This window comes from Sciurus carolinensis, chromosome 2, assembly GCF_902686445.1.
Source record: "Sciurus carolinensis chromosome 2, mSciCar1.2, whole genome shotgun sequence".
NCBI classification, from domain to species: domain Eukaryota; kingdom Metazoa; phylum Chordata; class Mammalia; order Rodentia; family Sciuridae; genus Sciurus; species Sciurus carolinensis.
Window position 1 is genome coordinate 69069274 of NC_062214.1, and position 25288 is coordinate 69094561.

The window sequence follows — 25288 nt, forward strand, 5'->3', positions numbered from 1 at the left end:
TCTGTGGAGAGCACAAAGAGAACAAAAGGGTAGAGGGAAGGCAAATTAAATTCTCTCCCTCCCTCCCTCCCTTCCTTTTCCTTCCTAAGCAGGGACATTCATCTTCTACTGTCCTCAGACGTAAAAACTTCTGGTTATTTGGCCCTTGGAATTTGTGACTTATACCAGTCCCACCTCTACTCCCAGTTCTCAGGGTAAGGGCCTCACATTGCTAACTAGGAATGAACCAATAATTTTCTTGGTTCTCCAACTTGTAGATGGTATATCATAGGGCCTTCCTGGCCTCTGTAGTCACGTGTTGATTGTCATAATAAATATCCTTCTGTATATCTCCATATGTTCTATTGGTTCTGTTTCTCTGCAGAACCCTAATACAAACAGTAACTGCCCATGTGCTAAGCATTATGCTGAATGCTGGTAATTCAAGAATGAATGCAACTATTCAGGAAGTAATGCTATATTTAGGAATAGTGATCAATAGGTCTTATAGATTTTCCTGTTATTATTCTATTTATTTCTACTTTAATTTCATTGTAGCTAGAGGAAACCTTTTATGGTTCCAATTCTTTCACATTTGTTGAGGTTTGTTTTACTGCCTCGGCTATGATCCATCTTGGTAATTCTATCCCTACTTCTTACCTATCCCCTTCAAGGGCATGCCCCAATGACCTGACCTCCTCCAGCGAGGCCCCGCCTCCTAAAGATTCACTAAATTTCAATAGCACCATCAGCTTAGGAACTAAGTCTTCAACTTGTGAGCTTCTGGAGGACATTTAAGAACCAAAACATAACAATTTCTTGCTTCTACTTAAGAACTGCTTTGAAACCTTTTATAATGCAGATATTCAGTGCTATAAATGTCCCTGTGTGTGCCATTTTAATGGTATCCCACAATTTGTGATATGTTGTTTTCATTTTCATTCAGTGTATAATATTTTCTGATTTCTCTTTGGAGTTTTTTCTTGATCTATGGGCTATTTTGAAGTATGTTATTTACTTCCCAAATATTAGGAAGTTTTCCAAATAGTTTTCTGTTATTGATTTCTATTGTAATTACATTGTATTCAGTGGAACATTTTGTTTTAATTAAATTCCTTTAAATTTATTGAGACTTGTTTTATGGCCCAGAATATCTTGGGAAATATTCCATGAACACTTTCAAAGAATGTATATTCTGCTGTTGTTCCATAAATGCCAATCAGGTTACATAAATAATTAGACCTGAAAGTGTTTGATAGTGACTCTCTGTATAACAATTTTAATTTGAATGAAAAGTGTAAACTCTATAAGAATTTCTAGGCAATACTGAAAACCAGCAAATCCTTTAAAGTAGTGTACTTAATAGAACTTGAGATAATAAAATCAGTGAACAATGCCAAAGAGCAAAAATCATAAATTTCATGTCAGGAAATTATTGACCTATTGGTGCAAATTAGAGAACCACAGAATGTTAGAACTGAATGAGTCCTTGGAGACTAAATGAAACACCTAATTTCACAACAAATCTAAAATAGGAGATGTGAATCCAGGACAGTCATGCTTCACCTTGTATCACTGTTTACCTGCTCCACCATACAGAAGATGTGAGCATCATCCTGCTGAAAGCGCCTGACTCGGGTTAAGCCACTTAAAGTTCCTGACAGTTCATTTCTATGAAGAACTCCAAAATCAGCAAATCTAATTGGCATTTCCCTCCAAGATCGTGGACGATGGGCAAACATTAGACTAGAAAAGATACAGGAATACACAGTTTTTAACATAGCACCGAAAAGAGTGATTATCTAAATATTAAGAAATTACAATTAAGCCTCAAGATTGGTAAACTCCTATTCAGGTTGTTAGATCACTATGTTAAAAATGCTCTTCTATGAATTATTTATTTATTTATTTTGGTGCTGGGGATCCAGCCTAGGGCCTCCTGCATGCTAAACACACATTCTACCACTGAGCTATGCCTCCAGCCCTCCACTAGGAATTTCTGAATCCTAAGTTTACATCACTGCAGAATTCTGAGAAAGAATCTCATTATCTCTTATAGAGATTCTGACTTCATCTACCCAGTAAATCTCCACTTGCAGTTTATAATTCATTTCCAAAGCTACTTCTTAAATAAAGCCCACTGGACACTTCTTCAAACAGGGCTGGTCAGTCTCTCCTCACGCTCCAAGAACACCTCAGACATGCGACTGTTATGGCACCAGTCTATCTTTTTTATAAGTGATTGCCTACATATATGTTCCTGCCCCATCTGCACGTGAGTTCCATGAGGAAATGGACTGTGTCTTAATCACCTCTGCATTTCTAGCACCAAGCACAGGAAGCATCCGACTACTGTTCTCTGTTGAATTCTATTCTGCTAAAAGCACTTCTCACTCCCTTATTCTATTTCCACATGCTTCCTTATTCTGAAGCATGAAGATGCAAAATACATTCTCTATTGTCGCTTAGCCTTACTTATAATTAGAGTTAAAATCACAGGCTACAGCTTTAAACAGTACCTAATGGCAAAGTTGAGAAGGTGTTAATACAAATGTTTTAAAAAGTATGGGGCACTAGCTTAGCTTTCACCTTCTGTTTAAAGAGACTGAAGATTATTAACACACCAGTTTTCATAACATTAAAATTACATATATTTTTAACATGCTGTCATCTTCAGGTTAAACTTCTTTTAATCTTTACTACAAAAGGCAAAGATCTTTTGCTTATGTTCAGATATTTGTTTTAATAGTTAGCTTCTAAGGTTAATTTATTAGAAACTATGTATGTTGGTAAGACAAAACCATTAGTTGGAGCGTGTGTGCGCACGCACGTGTGTGCAGAATTGTGTCTATTGACTTCCTATATGCTTGTCTTACAAGGTTGAATTTGCATACCTACTTTTTAATAATTACACTCTCACAGGCTCTAAAACAACATTGGTTATAAGATATACCTTTATTTTCTGTACTATTAAGAAATAGAATGACCTATGGTTTACTTTGCGACAAAATATTTAGATGCCACAAATTATAAGATGTATTCCAAATTCAGAGAAGTTGAAATGTGGAGGGAAAAGGTACCTTGCAATCAGTGAAATTCAGGAAACCATTTATTATGACCTCAATGTTTTTGTTATAATAACCCAAACAGTACATAAGAACTAATTATTTGCAAATATGTATATTTGAAATATATTACTATTAGGAAGTCAAATATAATTTATAAAATTGAAATAACTAGATAAAGATGATTAGCAACCATCATTCTTCAGATTAAAGTAATCATTTAACTCCATAAAACAAAATAATAGTAACAGCTAGTTGTGATGATGTGTTCTGTGCACTCTTAATGCAATATCTTCTCCACTTTTAATACTCACCAGTGCCCTGGACAATTCATGGGTTTGAGAGCAAAGGTGTCCTTTTCAACATCAAAGGTAAACATGTTCTCACTGTAATGCTGCCAGTGGCCCGAGGCTTCCCAGAGCTTACTGTTGTACATGTTGGGAGACAGCACTTCTGTGAACATTCGTTTGTGATACTCCTCCTTTAAGAGAAGTGTGCTTAATGTTAAAATCTGCTACGTGAGATCACAATTCCATGCAAGGCAACACTATGAGCAAACATTTTTAAACTCAGGATTATGATTCACATGTCCTTGGTTTTAGATGTAGTGTTTTCTAGATCATGAAAAGAAGATTTACATATGCACAGTAAAAAATGTTCACTACTATACTTACCTTGTGTACATAATAGTGTATAATATAGGATGTTTCAACTCATTGTAAATTACTAATTAAAATTCAATATCCATAGAAACTTGCTATAACTAAAAACTCCAAAGTCCTGCATTATAAACAGCAGGGCTTTTCCCCCCTAATATTTAGGCATAAAATAATTTTATAGTTTAATAAGTCTGAATGCCTAGAGGCATTTTCACAGTTTTGATCCATTTATTTTAGACAGAAATGAAATTGTGAATTTTAATTTCTCAATTTTGACATGTTATGTAGCTAATATCCACTGTCATAAGCTGAATTCTCTCCTTCCCTATTAACAGCTTCCTTTATTAAATCAAGGGACAGGAGAAGAGAGTGATCATGTAAAAGTTTTTATTTTATTTATACCTCCTCTTTTCCCCCCCTCTTCTTCAAGATATAAACATGATGATTTCTGTTGATTATTAGATTCTCAACACTTGTAAATTGAATGGACATCTGGCACACATGTAGACCCCCATACTTCAAGCAAGTTAACAGAATTTAAAACATATAAAAGACATTTTAAAATTACAAATAACAAAGTGATAGTTTTGGATTATTGAAGGTACTGAAGCTGCATCTGTTGGTCTGGTCACTTGAAAACACCTAAATAGCTCCTATATCAGTGTCATTTAAAAAAAATGTTTTCAAGCAAGTTCTCATTACAAAAGCTAAAGCAATTCCACATAAACAGATTCTTCCCAAAACCCCATTAAAATAATTATAAAGAAAGTTTTTATGTGTTAATTAAAAATATAAAGAGAAAAAGAGAATTGAAGATGAGTGCTATGATCCCTTAGAAACTATAAAGTAGGAAACAAGTAACAATTGCCTCAGAAGACCTGGGAAAGCTGCGACTAGGCTGGCAGTGGGAGAATCCCAGGAGCAAACTTGGTCCAGATGGATACAGATTTCTTGGCTTCATATTTTTAAGGCTTTGTGCCTGTTGGGGTTTGGATGTGAGGTGTTCCCCAAAAGCTCCTGTGTTCATGCAGGAATGATTAGATTAAGAGAGCTGTGACCTAATCAGTCCATCCTGGTTTGAGTGGACTGACCAGGTGGTAACTACAGGCAGGTGGGGCATGGCTGGAGGGGATGGATTACTAGGGTTGTGCCTTGGATAGGTGCATCTTCCCTGTGGTCCCTTCATCCTTGCCCTCCCTCTCTGCTTCCTGGCCACTATAAGTTGAGCTGCTTTCCTCCACCATGATGATCTGCCTCACCTCAGGCCCAGAGCAATGGAGTCAGTCATCTATGAACTAAGACCTCTGAGACTGAGCCAAAGCAAACTTTCCTCCTCTCTAAATTGTTCTTGTCAGGTATTTTGGTCACAGTGACAAAAAGCTGACTAATTGTGCCTGTCTTTGTTTTTTAGTTTTTTTGTTGAGAATTTCAATGACATTCTGATACTCAGTCCTATGTCCCTGGATTTTTCTCTCTGGAAACTTTTATGATGATCTTTTCTTCATCTCTGAAGCTTTGGTATCTCTCAAATAATGTGTGTCTTGGTGCCCAAGGAGAGTAAGTTTGCACCAGTAAACCCTGACATGCTTCTGTTGGAGGTTTAGGCTATCCCTTGCTCATTCTGGGTTCCCTTTCTTAGGGAACTAACAGGCAGAGAATGCCTTGCTACTCTGCTAAGATGACTGATCCTGACTATTGGGGTGGTTGTGCTGCTGTTATACAGTGGGGTAAGGAGGACTGTGTCTGTGATTCAGTCAAAAACTTTAACTATTCCCATGTCCAACAATAATAGTGGAGAACTCTGGAAACCCCATAAAGACAGAATTACTAAGAACTTGAATCATGTGGGAAGATTTAGGCTCTATGCCACTATGGGTTGAACTGCATCCTGCCCCAAAAGATATTATGAAGTCCTTACTCCCAGTACTTCAGAATGTGATCTTATTTAGAAAGAGTGTCTTTACAGAGGTAATGAAGTTAAGATGAGGTCACTAGCATGACTCCTAATCCAATATGTCTAGTGTCCCTAGTAAAAGGGGAAACTTGGACACAGAGACAGTCATGTATAGAGGGAAGACATGTAAAAACAGAACAGGAGAAGGCCACAAGAAATTGGAGGACTGGAGTGACAGCTTCTACAAGCCAAGAAACATCACAGATGACTGGCAAACCTCCCGTAGTTCAGAAGAGGCAAGGTTTTTAGAGGTTTTGGAGGAAACACAGCCCTGATGACACCTTGATTTTGCACTTCTGGCCTCTTGAACAATGAGACTACAAATTTCTATTACTTATAACTATTTATTTAAAACTCTAGAAACTAACATACCTACCAACTAAAACACTGCCCTCTGAATTGCTGGTGGGATATGGAGAACATGGATGGTGTGGTAGAAGGAGGAAGCTCTGATTTCTCAGCTCAGGCCCATGTCCACCAACAGAGGCTAAGGATGCAATGTTACATTTAATTATTTCTTTTCTCTGCTTTTTTACATGAAGAGTACTGATGGTGGCTAAACTCGCAATTTAGATTTTGGGTGAAATGGAAATGACATAACCAACGTGATGATGATGACGATACAATTTGTCTAAAGAAACAAATATCTTTACTCCAACAAGGCACAAAAATGGGTGCAGGGAGGCACAAGGGATGCCCATGCTGGTCATTCTCTGTTTGTCACTGTCTGCCCTACCCCGGCTGACTCGGCATACCAGCTGTGATGGTTGATTCTGGGTTAACTTGACTGAACCGTGGTGCTCCCAGATTAAACACTGCTTCTGGGCTTGTCTCTGAGGGTTTTTCTAGATGATACTAGCATCTGAATTGGTGGACTTATTAAGATCACCCTCCTCAATGTGGATGGGCATCATCCAATCTGTTAAGCACCTTAATAGAACGAAACTGTGGAGGAAGGAGGCTTTTGCTGTTTTTGCGTCCTGCCTGCCTGTGGACTGGGATATCAGTCTTCTCCTACCCTTGGACTCAGATTTACATCATCAGCTCTCCTAACTCAGGAGCCTTCAGACTTAGACTGGAATCACACCACCAGCTCTCCTGGGCCTCCAGCTTGCAGACAGCAGATTATGGGATTTCTCAGCTTCCAAGATCATGTTAGCCAATTCTTCATAATAAGTCTCTACCTCGCTTTATGTCCTACTGGTTCTATTTATCTAGAGAACCCTAATACATTTGGCTTCTGGATAATTCTGACTAACATTTACCTTCTGAATTCTAGCTGGATTTGACCAATGAGAAACTCTGAAAGAATTCAGAAGGTAGGAGAAGAGAGAGGTCAGGGTACTTACTTCCTTTCCCCAGTCTTTTCTTGCCTTGGGTTTATTTTGGTCCTGGCTATGTTCTACAGTTACAGCTTCCTTTAGGTGGCTTATCTGCCATGAATTCTAGCTCTTTCTGATTTCTGGTACCATTATTGCTTCCCCTTTCCTCTTCAGGACTAGTGGTATAAGGTGAGGGATTCCTGCTAGTTGTGACTCTTGGGTGCTCTACCATCCACCCCTTATTAGTCACCTTAACTGTGCACATATCTCTGTAACTATTTCCTTCATTACATTCTCTTCAGTTAAACCCTCTGAGTGCCTGTGTCAGGACCCTCTGCACAGGTAAATGCATTGAGACTTCACATGTCTGCAAAGAAATCCACTGAGTCCAAGGTTGTGGGGAGAGAAAACAAATATTCTCCAAGAGGAGCCACTTCCCTCTCCACTCCATGGCTCCTAGACAAGTTAAGCAGATTGCAGGAAACTCAAAAGATGTGACTGTGGAAAGTTTCACAAAAGGAACCTCAAACACTGCTGGCAGGAATGTAAAAAATAGTCACTTTGGAAAATAGTTTGGCAGTTTCTTATAAACGTTAACATAAATTTGCCATAAGACCCTGAAATCACACTCCTAAGTACCCAAGTAAAATGAAAACTTTTTAGTTTAATGATCTTAATTGGCTTTATTTTCTACTCTAAAACTGAGTCAACCCTTCAGTCCATGAAGAGTTAAGTGCTCTGAAGATCAAAGTAAAGGAGGTTGGTTTTATGGACAAAGCAAGACTGAAAAAAGCAAAATCAAAACAAAAACAAAACAAAAGACTAGTTATTTCAAAGTTACTTCCCTTGTAAGGAGGGGACAAGGAGACAGAACAATAGGAGATAACTAATAAGTTGACACTAGGTTATTTCAGGATAATTCTCTTAAAGATTAAAGCACAGGGAAACTTCATTATCATGCCAATTGAAACTGGCTTTTTTTGGGAAATTTGGATGTTATCTCTATAATCCTGATTTCTATGAAAGTGCGATAAACAGGTTAGTTTCAGCTTGGAACTTAAACATCAGTGATTCCTTTTGATTTTTTTAGTCTGGTCTGTAGGGGCCTGGTTCAAGGGCTTAGTTCCAAAACAATTGCTCTATAATTTTTATTTGACAGAAGTGGGAATTATGTGCACCAAAAGACATGTACAAGAATGTTGATAACAGCTTCATGTATAATAGCTCCAAACTGGATACAACCTAAATGTACAGCTGAAAATGAATCATCATGTATTACACTCATAAAATGGAATCTTTTAAAACAACACAGAAAACATCACAATTATGAGAATTTGGATGAATCTCAGACATTAAGCTGAACAAAAGAAATTCCAGAAACACAAAAACAAATACTGCATGATTTCATTTATATGAAGTTAAAGACTAGTAAAGTTAATCTATGATAACAGAAGCTCACATGGGAAAAATCTCAGGTGGGAGGAGGGAATCACTGGTAGATATCAGAATTTCTAGACTGCTGACTACTATGTGCTTCCTCCCCTCCCTCCTGATCACTCTGAAGGGAACTATCTACTACATCCCTTTTCCTCTACCATTTTATAATGCAGGGGAGAGAGGGAGGGAAAGGGTATCAGTAGATAACCTGTATCTTTAGTTCACAGGTCTGAAATGGAGAGGAAAGTACTTAGTAACCTGCACCCAAGGAATCTTGCATCTGAGGAGGCTCAACTGCTCCTGTGAAGTCTCATTACACTCAGACTTGATTCAGATGGCATATTACTGGAGAACAGTGATGTGGCAATCAGATGAGAATTGAAATAATTTGTTATTCAGTAACAGAACACATTAGAAGGGCAGAATTAAGGGCTTTCCTATAGTCTTTTGGGGCTAAAGAGACACAGACCCACCAGCTTATCAACTGGAAACCCAGAAAGTCATGTCTTGGAAACAGGAAAGAAACAGAAACAGACTGATTCTTATTAAAATAGAAACCCAGTCCTAAGTCAGTTCAATCTCTCTGACTGAACTGAGTGATCAGTCTTAAATTCTGGCAGAGGGTAAATGCTTCAATGGGAGATAACGTCATCCTCTATAGTTAATTAAATATAATATCTGGCAAATAATTTAAGAATTACTAAATGTGGGAAGAGGCAAGACCAAGAGGAAAAAACAAACAAACAAAAAACAGATGAGGTTCCTGAAAGTTTTTTATGCATGGTAAAACCAATTCCTGCACATAAGGATATCTGGGAATTCAAAGTACTCAGCCTGTGTCTGCTAAATATTCTCATTCCAAGTCTCAGGGGCCTTCTCAGCTAGTGCCCTTACCTTAGAATTACTGTGTATTTAAATGCTTTTACAATTCTGCAACCCACACAATCAAATCGTAGCCTTGACCATCAGCCATGTCTGTCTTGCATCTATAAGAGGTAAGAGAGCCCTTTAAGGCCACCACTAACACTTTCTGTTTATTTTCTACCCTGCCATCCCCATCTTGAGAGTTCCACGTGCCAGGGACTGTATTGGTTTTCCAGCAAAGACAGTACATCCAAAACAGCAGCTGTGACTGTTCATCACCATCTGCCAAATAATCTCTAATAATCTTCAGGATACTTTAAACATCTCATTTCCCTGCCCTCTATTCTCCTGTTACTGCCTTGCCCTGGCCAGTCCCTACTAGAAGGTATAGAGCCCAGGTGACAACAAGGATGATGACGAGTGTGACCAAGAGTCAATAGAGGTCAGCCTCAGCCTCTAGGGACACAACACAACAGAGAAGGAAGGAAAAAAGACTAGTGAGGCAAACACAATTACCAGCACATTCCATGCGCCCTTTTCTCAGGAAGTTACTGAATGAAATGCTCCTTCAAGAGTTATGGATAAGGAAGGAAAAACACGAGGATCAGGAAAGGGACTCAGAATTGGAGAGGTGTGAGGAAAGTAGACAGGATGATGATAAAAAGAGGTGCTAAGATATCAATCTTATGAATCTTAGCATCAAGTTAATTCTGGAGAGGCCCTAATCTGAAAAACGAAATACCTATTGAGCAACTACCTGAAGGATGCAGAATATGTTGCAATTAGTTTTGTAGGGTTTGAGAGATCATTTGAGGGTAAATTAGAGATATGCACATAAAAATCAATTAACTAAAAATTGTAGGTACAGTTATGTGCTACTTAATGACAGGGATACACATTCTGAGAAATGCACTGTTAGGCTATTTCTTTGTAAGAAAATCACAGAGGGCACTGACACAAACTAAGATAGCTATAATATAATCTTATAGGACCATAAGTCTGTCCATTATACCATGGGAAAAATCATCTTACAGGATCACCATCACATATACAGTCTGTCACTGACTGAAATGCGCAGCGCATCACTGTAACTTTTAGTTATAGGAGAAACAAGTCAGGCAAGAATGGAAGTGTAATCCTAGTACACCACATGAATCACCTCTGAACAAAATTTCTATAGTCCTAATTATGCAAATACTAAAGACTTTCTTTCCAACCTATGAACTGTGTTATAGGTAAGTACTTTACATAATTATTTTTTTATCCTTTCCTCTAGGGCTGCCAAATCACCTAGGAGTCACCATAGACAGCAGAGGAGTACCAGTGGCCTGAGGCCACCTTTTGAGAAGCAATGCTTTGCACTTTAGCATTTTGTGCCAGAGAAGATAATTTGCCCTTTTTTCTTTCACAGGGAAATCCATATCTGGTCTAATGCTTATCTTTAAATTATATATATTCAGAGATTTATATAGTCAACAGGTACAGCATGCAGGGAAAAGAAAAATCATCACATTTTTATGGAAGGCACAATCCCTTAATTCTTTTTTAGGTTCAAAATTTTTATTAATATTACTGAAATGAAATTAATGGAAATAATTTAAATATAATAGAAAATAGTAAAATATAAAATGTAGTCAAACAAGAATAAAATATTTTAAAAATTAACTTACTCGTATGAAATCCATAAGTGTATTATAAATGAAGGCTCCTCGGGGAAGAAAAAAACAGCTTCCAGGACTCAGATCGTGGAAAAAGAAAAGTTCCTGTTCCTAGGTTGAAATAATAACTGCATTTAAAATTTCATCTTTTGTTAAATAATATTTATCACATACACATGATATGCTAAGAAAAAAACACATCATACTCAATTATCTAAAAATAGGCATTCCAAAGACCCTCAATACCTATCCCTAACCATATGTAATACCACATATAAAATTACAATTCATTTTTATAATTATTTAGCTTTTAACTTGGCTTTTCTGTCATCTTTCTCATTTACTGTTAAATTTCTTACTTGTTACACTTAAGCACAAATCTTACATGGAAAAACATGGATTTTAAAAAGACCAGAAAATTTCACCACAGGAGGTGTGGCTCCAAGTGAGGATGATCATTTTCATGGTTTTCAGCTAACCCTGCATCTGTCCTCACATCAATCTGCAAGGCTACCCCAGATGAGGACAGGACAACACAGCTAGCAAGTCGCAGGACTGAGATTAAAAACCCAGGACCACCTGCTTTCAAATCTCATTCTTTCTTTCTACACACTGCCTTGACTCCTAAATACAATGCATGCTATCAAGTGTACACAATTAAAATAATTTCACATTTATATCATGATGAAAATAAGAGAGGGGTATAATTTTAAAAATCAAATAAAAGATACAGGGAAAAAAGAGCTTAGAAGACATTTGGGGTATTAATATGAAAAAAACCCAACAGCGGGCAATGAGTGCAAGCAAAATAGAAGGCAGGAAATAGGACAGTGAAATATAATTTTTTTACATTTAGCTTTATGAGATGTAAACTCAAGGCAACAAAGGAATGTTTGTGTCTCACTATTGATGAGGATGTGGGGCATACCTTCCCAATTTTCCTATGATCTCTATTCTTGGCTTCCTCTTGGAACTTCTCCCAGGTTTTCATCATTTTGCTATCAGGAAAGGATATCCCATAGATCCTCTGCAATGTTTCCATTTCAGGATTTCCCTCCCAATATGTTGAGGAATTCTGAACACCAAACAAGATTTTGGTAAACACGTCAAACATCTGGTAAAAATAAAATCACTCTAAAATGGTCCATGATTTTCCACCGTAACATTCACATTGCTTAGTTACAGACTTTTTTTTAGTGCTGGGAAGACTCTGAAATTGATTCTAACTAAATCTTCCCAGCCCAAATTCTAGCACTAATCAGTAAAGGACATAAAGACTCTGCTGTGAATTCTAGGAAAGAAAGTGACAGGAGTCTGGATGGAGGGAAAGTTGAACAGGAACTGCAATCACCAAGAGGGAAGCAGAAGAGACAGGAGGTTCAGGGAAGGGAGTCTTGGCCTCACTGATGTAGCTCAGGGATTAAGAACTTTAAAAGGTAATGCTATCTTGCAGTCCTGTGTTTCACCTATGAGGAAAACAAGGTCCAGAAAGGTTGGGACTGCAGAGTCAGCCCCGTGCCTCTCAATTCCACACCACACCATCACATTCCCTGGTCCTCCTTTTCCTACAGTACCTTATTCTCACACAGAGACAAATGTTCTTATTCACGTTAGGTGATTCAAGAAAACCACAGTGCAGCTGACCCTCAGTATCCGCAGAGGATTAATTCCAGGACCTCCCACCAATACTGAAATCCAAGGATGCTCAAGTCCTTTATATAAATTGGTATACATTGGCATAGAACCCATGTGTATACTTTATATCATCCTCCTGCATATTTTGAAGCAAAGTAAATCCTATGCAAATTGTTGCTGGACTATATTATTTAGGAAATAATGACCATAAAATATCTGTACATGCTCAGTATAGATGGGATATTTTTCAAATATTTTCATTCTGCAGTTGATTAAATCCACAACTGTGAAACCTGTGAAGATAGAGTGCTAGCTGTAACAGCGTTTTAAAATATCATATGAAAAAGAAATGTATTAGAATACTTCCCATAAAGTTAAATGATAAACAAGAGCTACATATAGTACTCTAATTATCAAAATTCTAAAATATATTAGTCAAATAAGATTGCAATATTTAAAATATTGTGATGTTCAGGCTATAATAGATCTAGTTCAACTTAAGTTTGCTGTGTTTATAAATTAAAATAATTAATCCTTACCTTGAAAATTTTTATGGTTTTAATTTTTCCAGTATGCCTTACATGGGGACCTTTACAAAGATCAATTAGTGGACCACACCTATAATGAAACATTTAGAACATGCTCAGACAGTTATAACTTAAAAAAATATATTTTTAGTTGTAGATGAACACAATACCTTATTTATGTGGTGCTGAAGATTGAACCCAGTGCCTCACACCTGTGAGGCAAGTGCTCCACCACTGAGCTACAACCCCAGCCCCCAGTTATAGTTTTTTGAGTGAAGGGGTTTACTTACTTATATGTGTTGGAGCAATTTTTGATTTAGGTTTAGGGAAAGAGGTAATTAACTCGTCTAGCCTCAGAACCCAGTATGCCCTCTTTTGTTCAAATTCAATTATTTTCTTCCTTTCTTCTTCTTCTTCTACTTTTTTTTCTCCTTTGATATCAGGGACAGAACCTAGGACCTTATGTATGGAAGGCAAGGGTTATGCCACTAAGCTACACCTCTACCCCTTGCTCAAATGCAAAAGCAACAGAACACTTTCTGAAAGAAACCACAAGAGATGTCACTTTCTTTTCTTTTCTTTCTTTCTTTTTTTTTTTTTTTTTTTCCATCCTGGGGAAAGAAACTAGGGGCACTTTACCACTGAGCTATATAACCAGTCTACTCTATTCTATTCAATTCTGAGACAGAGTCTTATTAACTTGTTGAGGCTGGCCTTGAATTTGCGATTCTCTGCCTTGACCTTGGAAATCACTGGTATTACAGGTGTGCATCACTCACCCAGCTGGAGATGCCACTTTCAATTGTCACAACCCAAGGCTCTCAAATATCTCCCTTTATCATAAAATCAGACATTTCCTTGCTCTACACTAATTAATCTTCAGGACTGAAATCATCTGAAATTTATTCACAACACATTAACTTGATATTTTACTTTAAAAATAAATGTCAAATCCTAAATATATGTGACTTAGTATATGTATACATCTGAGAACTATATCTGTTTAAGCATTGTCTAAGTGTTATGTGAAAGCTTTTAAAATGAAAGTTTATGTAAGTTTACCCACAAGATAACCAATAAGTGTTTCCTTTATACATTGTATCTGATATAGAAGGGCCACACTATCATTTAAGACCTGTCTTATATCTGTTTGCTTTGACTAAGTCCATTTCTGATCATAAACTTTTTCTTAGATGTGTAAGAGATTTAAGGCTATCCTTTGATCTTTGCTAGTACTGCTAACCCATGTAGACCTGTGATTATTGTTACCGTGGGTTCTAAATTATATTTTATAAGTTAAGTTATACTTAGTTAAATGTAAAACTTAGGGGAGAGCACTTTACCAAGTTGGTCTTCTCCAAACTAAAATTATCTGTAGTAACAGTCTTGGATTTGTATAGAATAATAAATTTGGTTGGCATTTATTCATGTCATTTGGTATTTTATAGCAGAAAAAAGTAAGCTGTTGTCCGTAAGTTATACATACAATTTTGAGTTACTTTTCATTCTGGAATAGAAATTTAAATGTATTTTTGGAAGGTAATAAAGAAAGCCTGATCTGTTTAAAGGTGACATTGTAAAACACAAAACATTTTACCACTATTTCCACAAAAAGAAAGTTAAAAGCTCTCTTAGCCTTTGATTTATATTTTAGATGTAATGTTGTTTTGTTACTTGTCAAAAGTCCTGCCTGACCTGAGATAAGGTTCTGTTTCCCACCTTACTCCATGTTAGAAAGGCTCCAAAACAGGCCAGACTTGAGCTCATTTAGAATTGGGTTCAAAAGATCCAATTTAGTTGTAAAGATTACTGTGATCTCAAAATAAACAGGCGATATAATAGATAACTAGGTAAAATTTTAAGATTACAAAAACCTTTTTACTTGGTTCATAGTTATTACACAAATGGAATATGTTTTTGCTCTGTTAATTTCATTTTGTATTTTCCTTATAAACTTTATAACTATTGCCTGTTAGTGTTTTTCAGAGGTACTACTTCTAATAAAACAAATTGAGATAATAAGCCATCACCTATAAAATCAATAGGATATAATGCTGAGTTACAGTATTAATACTGACCCCAATTAAATGAAAGGGGTAACTGTAAAATTATAGATACTTGAGTTATAATCTGTTATTCCCACTTTAAGACTGGTGAAACTGGCCTGCTAGATGTTAAAACCAAAAACTTGGAGAGGGAAGTCCAGGAAGTAAAATGGGCCAAAGAAAGAACAGCCAATATTTTGGCCCTTGCTGTCTAAGGTCCTCTCTGGGCTCTGCAACTCTGGTCAGTCACCTAATCTGCTGATCAGGGAAATAGAGAAGACCCTAGAGAACAAGAAGCCAACCAATGCACATTCTGCAAAGAGGAGGGTCACCAGAGATGGAAATGTCCCTGATACTTCCATGAGTACACATATATGGTCAGCCAGACCCCAACCAATCCTGGGAAGTGTCATCACTGGTGGAGGAAAGCTAAAACAGCCAAGATGCTTTGCACATGTCCCCCAGAGTGATCTCTAAGCAATCTTAGCTGACTCTTAAGAGTAGATAGGAACAAGGTCAGTTTTGATCAACTTGGTCTTAAACACCTGGCAGGAGAGTTTAGCCTAAGCACAGTCCTATGAGGACATTCAAAAGGAAAAACAATAGATTTTTTTAAAAACGTAACTTAAGATGTACACTTGTATCAGCCCTACCAAAAGTAAGTAAAACTGGATGCTCTAAAGGAAGGGTTCTTGTGAGTGTCTAATAATAATGATCACAAAGGACTCTAGAGTTGCAAGTTTGTCAAGAGTTAATTTGAGCCTGAGCTCACAGACCTACAAATCTTCTTAACTCCTCCTACACTGATAAACTCTGTTTTTCACTGATATGATTATGAATTACTATCTTCACAGTTTTCAGAGACTGGCTGAAATACTAATTTCTTTTGTGCTAATTGTTTACAAAAAAGTAATGCTTTGCTGTCTTGTTTATTGCTGTCATAGAATAATCCCTGACATATGTATGTCTTATCCAGTCACCTGCCATCTGCCACTGTGGACCTCTGGATTTCTCTGATGCTGAATACCCTTAATTGTCCATGCCCCACCTGACAGAGAACAAGAACTTTGGGTTACTTCCTCCAACGTCACTCTCTTTCAGCAGGAAGCAACTTGGAGATGTCGTCATCCATTTTTCCATAGAAATGGAATGTAGAAATTGACAGCAGTGGGGAAATGTAACAGTGGTCCACTTTATGTTTTGAATATAGCCCTTGCTGCTCTGCTACAACTTATTTTTAAAATGGATATGCTTCTTTCTCTTCCTCTATCCCTGATCCTTCCTAATCTCCCCTGTTTCCTCATCTCAGGGGAAACAGGATTAGCTTTCATCCCTATCCTAGGCAGAGTTATCAGTCCCTGAGTACACACCCACCATAGGAACAAAGTAATCCAGACTTTGGGGATGGTACCAGAAGACCTCAGAAATTACTATCTCCCAAATTAACAAGTGAATTACAACACTGAGAGAGAACACATGGAATGTAGCCTTTGAATCACCTCTTTAAAAGCCTGTTCCCACTGATGGGCAGAATCATACTCTCTGGGACAGAAGTCCCCTGTATTTCTCTCCTTTGCTATAAAAGTAATAAAATTTCTTTTTCCTTTTTCTCAAAAAAATAAAAAAAATAAATGTAAAAAGAAAATAAAAGTAAAGAAAAACAAAAAAAACAAAGAACAAAAAAAGAGAAAAAATAAATGTCAAGATCTTTGTTTCTTTTAGGCTCTCTGGTTTTATGATGAAATGCCTAATTGTTTCTGGGTTTATTAAATGGTAACATTGACTTATAATGCAAACATCAGTTAGGATCAGAGATAACATCACTATTCAAATACTAGGGGGTGTAGCTAGGGATTTCCTTGCACATATAATGAACAAGGATTCACAAATCTTAAGTAAACACTTTTCTTCAAGCATAACAATATTAACAGAATTAAAATGCAAATAACATAGGTCAGAGGGAAAGTTAACATCAACCAGTCTGAAGAAAATTTAGTAAAGAAAGTAATGTCTTAACTATCCCAATTAAATTTAAAGTCTATTGGCTAAAAGGCTAAAAATCACACTGACAAAAAGTGACTGGCTTATAGTTTTGCAAATAGGATGAAGTCATAAACACAAAAATATTAATTTTTTGAAAGACAAGGCTTTGAATACTGTTCTCTAAGGTGGAGGTTGTAAATCAGATTAAGAGGAAAGGAAGGAATACCAAATTAGCATGAAAACTTTTGATACTCTTATCTTTAAATAATCCTAAGAAGTGTCCATGTTAACCTAAATAAGGTTCTAAAAAAATACAAATTTTCAATCATTAGAAGCCAGAACTTAAAAATTAAGCCTATCTTTTCTACATCTTCATTTATTTTTAAACTTAAGAACAGCTACACTAATATTTATTTAAATGATAGGTAATAAATAATAAAATCTTATAGGTCATTGAAGAGTGGCAAAAATAAGGTAAACATGGTATCCCATACAATGTCAAATGGCAAGGAGTTCATGTTATAATTTAAGAGATGCTCTATGCATGGCTTTGCACAAAAGGGATATGATTTATTTTGTACTACAACTGATTCAGAGACTGATAAGCACTTGACTATGGAAATAAAGCCCCGGTGGATGACATTTCTGATTATAGTTGTGTACTAGGTCTCCTAAGATGGGACCATGAAGGTCCCAGCAGCACTCAAATAGCAAGAACACACAAAAATGAGGAACAGCAACTACCCATGGGGCAGCTTTGAAAGACAGATAAATAAAAAAGAGCTCAAGAGACTCACGTTAAACTACCAGAACTGAGGGACCCTGGGATTGAGTCCACTTCTTAGCACCTGACTTTGCCTTTTCCCAAAGTTCCCTTTTTGTTGGAAATATTCTATTAACATATGAAGGTCGATACACGTGAACTCTGGACAACAGGGAGCACAGTATGAGGCAGGGGGTCACCATGTGAGAAGATGGCCTGTATGGTTCCCACTACCATGTTATTAAGAATGTGGAAGGAGGAAACAGTTCTTTTCCTAACAGCTCCTAAAAATGTAAGGCACCAAGCTGACATCGTCCTACCCACAAAGAGAAAGATCCTATTACAGCTGAAATCCAAAAAATGAAAATTGGTCTCAGTTACTATCCTGATAACTACAAAGTAGAAAATAAGAATTTGCCCTTGGTAACAAAATTTTGGGGCTCCTTCCTATAATAGTACATCAGTTATATAAGTTCACCATTAGACTAGCTCCCAGAAAACAAACTCTGCTTCTATAGTTAACACTTTCAAGTTTACTACTGAGCAGTGTTTGAAATTTATGCATACAAACCTGTAAACTGTGGTAGTTGGAGTGTTGACCTTCTCCTTCAGAATTCGGCATTTAAATTTATTGTACTACAAAGAAAAACATATTTACATGTTGTTACACAAAAGGTTAAATGAAAAATAAAGCATCAATTCGAGAATTCGAGTAACACTGAAAAGGCATCTACTGCTTTCGAGGTGTTGAGACACTAAGGACACAAGGAGCTCACAGCAGATAGATGCACTTCCAGTGGGAGCCTTAAGACCATGTGGCTAATGGACACTTAACATATGACTAACCTTAAATGAGATGTGCTGTAAAAGAAAAACACACAGGACCTCAGAGGTGTAGTGGGGAGGGAAAGAATATAAGGTAGTTCATTTAATCATTTTTTTATATTGACTACATGTTGAAACGATTTAGTTTTTTCTTTTTGGTACTGGGAATTGAACTCAAGGGTGCTCTACCACCCTTGAGTTACATCCCTAGCCCTTTTCTTTATTTTTAAAATTTTGAAACGGTTTCACTGAACTACCAAGGCTGGAATTGAACTTGAGATCCTAGTGCTTCAGTCTCCCAAGTTGCTGAGATTACATGCAAGCACCATCATACCCAGTTGAAATGATATTTCATATCATGTTGAAATGATATTTTTGATATACTGAGCTAAATAAAATTTTATTGGAAGTTAATTACACCTTTGTTTTATTTATAAAATATAGCTGCCACAAAATTTGAGATTACACTTTACACATGTGGCTCAGATTTGAAGATTCCATTATATTTCTACTGGACAACACTGTTCTAGAAGATCCAGTTTTAACTACATGAAATAAAATTCTGAGGACACAGCTACATTATGATTTGTATGAAAGCAAAAACAAAGTTTGTGGTGAGTAATTATGTCATTACATTAAAAAAACTAATGGAGCTGGGCACAGTGCACACCCGTAATCCCAGCGGCTCAGGAGACTGAGGCAGGAGGATCACGAGTTCAAAGACAGCCTCAGCAAAAATGAGGTGATAAGCAACTCAGTGAGAATAATAAAATACAAAAAAAGGACTGAGGGTATGGCTCAGTGGTTTAGTGCCCCTGAGTTCAATCCCCAGTAGCATCCCACCCAAAAATATGTAATTTTTTCCTCTTCCTTTTTTTATGCTTTTATCACCATTATTACAGTATCAGGTACTTACATTAAATAACAACTTAAAGGAGGTATTTGTTGGGAGAAAAAAACAATCAGATTTGTAAGATTTAACTGTTTCATACCTGTATGTTCAAACCAAATCGTTTTCCTTCACAAATGTTGATACATTAGATCCTGAGTAGCTTCAAAACAAAGGTAACCCACAGGATGTAAGAAAATATCTGCACATCATCTATCTGTTAAGGAGTTCATATCCATAATACATAAGGAACTAAAACAACAACAGTGGGGTGTGCTATAGTTTCAGTTGCTCAGGAGGCTGAGGCAAGAGGATCATGTGAGCCTAGAAGTTTAAAGCCAGCCTGGGCAGCATAACAAGTTTGTCTCAAAACAAACAAAAAACAAACAAACAAAAACCCCAACAAGCTCATTCAAAAATGGGCAAAGAACATGAATAGACAGTTCTCCAAAGAAGATACACAAATGGCTAATAAGCACATTAAAAGATGCTCAACATTACTAAGTCATTAGAGAAATGCAAATCAAAACCACAAAGAAATACCACTTCACAGCCTTTAGAAAGGCTGTTATAAACAACAACAATAACATACACAAACATAAAATAACAAGTTTTGACAAGAATGTGGAAAAATGGGAACCCTTGAATATTGTAAATGGTTCAGTCGCTTTGTGGAAAACAGTATAACAAAAAAATTAAAAATAGAACTTCAAAAAATTAAAAATAGAACTTCCATATGAGCCAGCAATTTCATTTGTGGGTATATGTCCAAAAAGGGTGAAGTCAGTATCTCCAACAGAAATTCGCATACCTATGTTCACAGTAGCATTATTCACAAGAGTCAAAATGCAGAAGCAACCCAAGTGTCCACAGATGGATAATGGATGAACAAAATTTATTATACACATACAAAAGGATTTTATTCAACCTCAACCTCAAAAAGGAAACAATATTCTGACCTGCTACAACACAGATAACCTTGAGTATGTTATGTTGAGTGAAACAAACCAGTCACCAAAGGACAAACACTGCATGTTTCCCCAGAAATGAGGCTCCTAGGGAAAAGAAACTCACAGGGACAAAAAGTAGAATGGTGTCTGCAGGGTCCAGGGAGGAGGCACTGGGAAGTTAGTGTTCAACAGGTAGAGAGTTTTAGAAAATGAAAAGAGCTCTGTGGATGGATGGTGGTGATGTGTGCACAATGTAAATGTACTTGAAGAACTATATACTGAAAAATGGTTAAGATGGTAAATTTTACATTTTACATATTTTGCCTCACAAAAAAACAGTAAATGCAAATTTACCAAGCCCATAAAACTAGTGATACTATACTTTTAAAACATATGCTTTCTCTGATATATACGATTTAAAAATAAAAATAGGGATTGTATTTAAGTAAATTATTCAAAATAATATAAAGAGACTGAAAGTTTTACATAGATTATAAACTTTTTTTTTTTTTTTAATTCCTCTGGGAATTGAATCCAGGGCCTTGCCTATGCTAGGCAAGCATTCTACCACCCCCGAGGCCTAGGATTTGAAAAAAGAAAGTTAACAAAACACTGTCCCCAAAAAAGAAAAAAAAAATTTTTGTTGTGGGATTACAAACACTGTTGAATTTAGTAATAATTTTTTTTTAGTTTAATGCTCTTAATTGGCTTTATTTTCAATTGTAGAAGCAGATAACACTTCATTTCTTAAGACAGAATTAGCATTCCCAGTAGACATTAATAATGCTCAGAATTAATCAGTTTTGTAAACACACATATGAAAATTATTTACCTGCCCTTGAACTTCCTATGTCTGCCGGAAATTTTTTAAGAAACAGATGAGGAGGGAAGAGGTACAGCAAGTGACTAGAACAACCTCACAACAGGTTCCCAGACTGTGGAAAAATCTGGTGAGTTCAGACAGGTATGTGGGGTGGGAGAGAAAATACTGGTCTATGTTAATTAAAAACCTAGTAAAAGGTTTTCATTCCATATTTCCCCAAGTTACCTTAAACATTTCCAGAAGTGTTTCTTTGCTGACTTCCAATCTTTCGAAAGGCTGCTTTTCTTTTATGATGGTTTTACATATGTTCTCCAGGGCTGACAACTCAGTGCTGGACACCGCTCTGAAAAGGAGAGCTCCCAAGAATCAGTACAGACCTTTCAGACCCTGTGCAGTTCTACTTCTCTGTTGCCCTGGAGACTTCATCAATATTTGACACACATTCTAAATTCAGTTGGTGATTTGTTGTACCAGGACTTGGAGTCAGATATTCATCCACAGAGCACTTCTTTGTTTCCAAGAGGGAAACTGAGGCATCAATTGATGCTGCAATCTACCTGCAGATTTTCTCTGATGTGACATGAGAACAAATCTGTTAGAGGACTCCTCAGCCAGAGTAAGCTCCTATGTGGTCTTCCTCAGGCTTCATGCTTTTATATTTTTGTTCTAAAGGTTAAGGGCTAACCATGTTCCTGTCCTCAGTGGCTGTGGGATCTAGCCTGAGATGTGTGTGAAATACAGTCACAAGCACTCTCACTGTGCAAGGACTGACCTCCTTTCACTGGCTCCTGGTGGGGATTCACTTCCCTCCTGCCCCACTGGCTTCCTTGCCATTCCTCAAACAAGTCACATGTATGCCCACAGAGGCCTGGAATGTTGTCCACAAATGCCTGCCCCCCACCCCCAGTTTCCTCGGGCTTGTTTCCTCTCTCCATTCTGGTCTCTGCTTCAATGATACTCTACCTTGTCCTGACTTCCTGCCTGCATGGCACACACCTCCCCACTCCTGGTTTTTCTTAATACACTCATTACCACTCGATGGTAGATAGCTGCTTATGTCTGTATTCCCCCAGTCTGGCTGTCAGTTCCACAGGACAGACAGACTTGTTCACTGCTGAATCACCAGTACCAAGCACAAGCATGCAGCAGGCAGTCAGAAAAACCATGTTGAACAAGTGAGTCCTGGAGAGTTGGTGACAAGAGATGACAATGGAGTGATACTGTGATATAACAATCTCTGGAGAAGGAAGAGTGTCTTCTATGTATGAATGAGATGGCTGGGGGCCCCAAGACAGCTCCAAACAGGACTCATCCCAGGGAGACCAGGGCATTATTAGAGGGTTAGAACTTTTGGTCCCAACCCCCAACCTCCAGGAAGGGGAGAGGAGCTGGTGATTTGAGTTAATCATCATAAACCAATGAGTTCTTAAAACATGGTTAAGTAACTAAACCTCCATTAAAAACCTCTAAACGACAAGGTTCAGAGAGCTTGCAGCCAACAAACACAGCAAGGTGCTAGGAGGTGGACAGTCAAAGAAGCATGGAAGTTCTGCACCCCTTCCTATGTAATTTCCCCTCTGCATCTTTCCCATCTTTTTCACTTATATTCTGTGTAATAACCTTTATAATAAACCAGTAGACTTAAGCATCATCCTCAGTTCTGTGAGCCATTCTAGCAAACTGTTGAACCCAAGGAGTAGGTCATGGAAACTCAATTTATAGCCAGTGGGTCAAAATTATGGGCAGTGTGGACTTGCAATTGGTGTCTGAAGAGGGAGCAGTCTTGCAGAACTGAGTTTTAACCTGGAGTTTTGCCTAACTCTAGGTAGTTAGTGTCAGGATTCCACTGAATTGCTGGATACCCATCTGGTGTCCTGAAAGGTGGCAAATCAGTTTGTTGGTATGGAAAAAAAGTCACATATTTGGGATCAGAGGTGTTGTAGATAAACCCAGTTCATGGTTATGAGTAAAAACTGTTCCTATTGGGCAAGTATATGAACAGAAGCTACAGACCGCTGGATGTTCAGTTATGGGGGTCAGTAAGCAATGTGGGGATGACAAAGTCAAAATGTACTGTACCTATCCAGGGTAGAGATATTATGAACCTAAGTTAAGAAAGAAATGAGAGAAGCAAAGGAGAAAAAAACCAGAAGATAAAATTGGCATAACCAGATTGAGCCACTCTATGGTAGGGTGTTGGTGAGGAGTGGTGGGGGCTGGACTGGAAGGATCCAATGTTTCAGTTTTGACAGCTGTTGGTACCCTTAAGAATATGAGGAATACATGGCACAGGTGGACAAGGGCAGGGTCAGTTGCTAATGATTTCAAGCTCGGAATGTGAGGTGTGTATGAGCAATTCCTGTCTGTCATTCGAATGTGTGAGATGACTGGCTGAAGTTGACAGCAGCCTTATCATGGAGCAGAACTGATTAACTGCTTTCTAGGAATTTGTGATTTTGGTCTTAATTAGTAGCATACTCTAGTAAGGCCCAGATTAGATGTTCTTCTCATGTCCTTCTGGGGAAAAGAGAGAAAACATTGAGAAGTTACCCTTGAATCTAACCTCATTAAAAAATAATTTCCATAAGCAGTTAATTTATAATCACATTATGCAATATATATGACGAAGTTAATATGCAACCATTATAAAACAACAAAATACAAACACATGCATTCAGAAGCCAACACTGTGTGGTAGTACCTGTCTCCAATGAACATGTCATAATAAAATCCATTTTCGATGGGTGGACCATAGCACAAGTGGCCTCCATAGTAAATTTCCATGGCCTCCCCAAGAATGTGAGCGCTGGAGTGCCAGTACACCTGTGTGGACAGAGAATCTATTAGCTATCAGAATTACATCATGGGACATAAGTACTAAAGCAGCATGAGGAAGCAAGTGGATATATTTTAAGGGGATAAATGCCAAGACGTGTGAAAAGAGAATCCTCAATGTCCACTTACAAGGACTATTTTCTGCACTCTCCTTGGCATTCCACCACAGCCATGTGCTCAGGTATAGTGTAAAGCTGTTCTGCTGAGCAGGGCAACTACATCATTTCCTCCTGTGCACATAACTATGGGGAAGGAGACCTTGCACTAGGAACATCCAGCAGAGTGGCCATGTGGAAATCCAATTCAGGCCAGAGAGAGAAGAAAGCCCTAGAGTGCCAGGTACCAGTTCCCTTCCTTTGTCTCCAAGGCAGCTATATGCAGAGAGCTCAAGTGGCTGTTTGGGATATTATTAAAGTTAACAAGATTCTGCATCTCCACAGTAATCTCTATACGCTGAATAGCCTGTGACTGTGGAAGTCTAAAAGACAGCTCAGGAAGAAAAAGGTCTTGCCAGAAAATGCCTGCTAATTCCCTGAAACCCCTGAGCAGTATAAATGTGGGTGAATTCACCATAGCCCAAAGGGGGTTATCAGACCTGTAAGTTCAGAAAGTTGATTTGGTTTCAAATTCCCAAGGAATTAGTTTATGAGTAACTAAAATTAACCAAATTAGCTTAGTTTATGAATCAAGAATTAGTTTATCAACAAATTATATATAGTTTACTGGTAAACTAAAACCAACCAAGTCACCAAATAAATACAGGTGCCAAAGGTGCAAGATAATTGAGTCTTCTGTCTGCACCTTCTTTCCCTTTTCTAAACAAACAAACAAACAAAAAAATTACAATTAGATAGCCGTTTGATAAAATAAATCAGAGCAGACAGAGTTAGCAGACTGAGCAACTATGTACAATCTTCATCCCAGAAATAGGCTGGTACATGTTTTGTGCACAGATCCAGAGACCAGTCTTTGGGGCTGAGCACCCCTCTTGTGCTTGCTGCCACGATAGCAGGTTGAGTGCCAACATTAGCCCAAATCTCCTCTTTGGGGCACACTGAGATATTTATTGATATTT

General features: G+C 37.6%; 1 protein-coding gene across 1 annotated transcript in view; it reads right to left on the reverse strand.

Annotated features, from left to right (window-relative positions):
* The window catches only part of Tars3 (threonyl-tRNA synthetase 3), a 52082-nt gene that overhangs the window by 17224 nt on the left and 9570 nt on the right, over positions 1-25288 (reverse strand). Inside the window, exons 5-12 of the mRNA XM_047539079.1 lie at positions 24080-24201; positions 21604-21721; positions 18463-18527; positions 13113-13191; positions 11867-12013; positions 10951-11049; positions 3359-3525; positions 1563-1725 (exon numbers count right to left, since the gene is read on the reverse strand). Of these exons, the coding sequence (XP_047395035.1) occupies positions 1563-1725; positions 3359-3525; positions 10951-11049; positions 11867-12013; positions 13113-13191; positions 18463-18527; positions 21604-21721; positions 24080-24201 (960 nt within the window). The remainder of the gene's footprint in view (positions 1-1562; positions 1726-3358; positions 3526-10950; positions 11050-11866; positions 12014-13112; positions 13192-18462; positions 18528-21603; positions 21722-24079; positions 24202-25288) is intronic.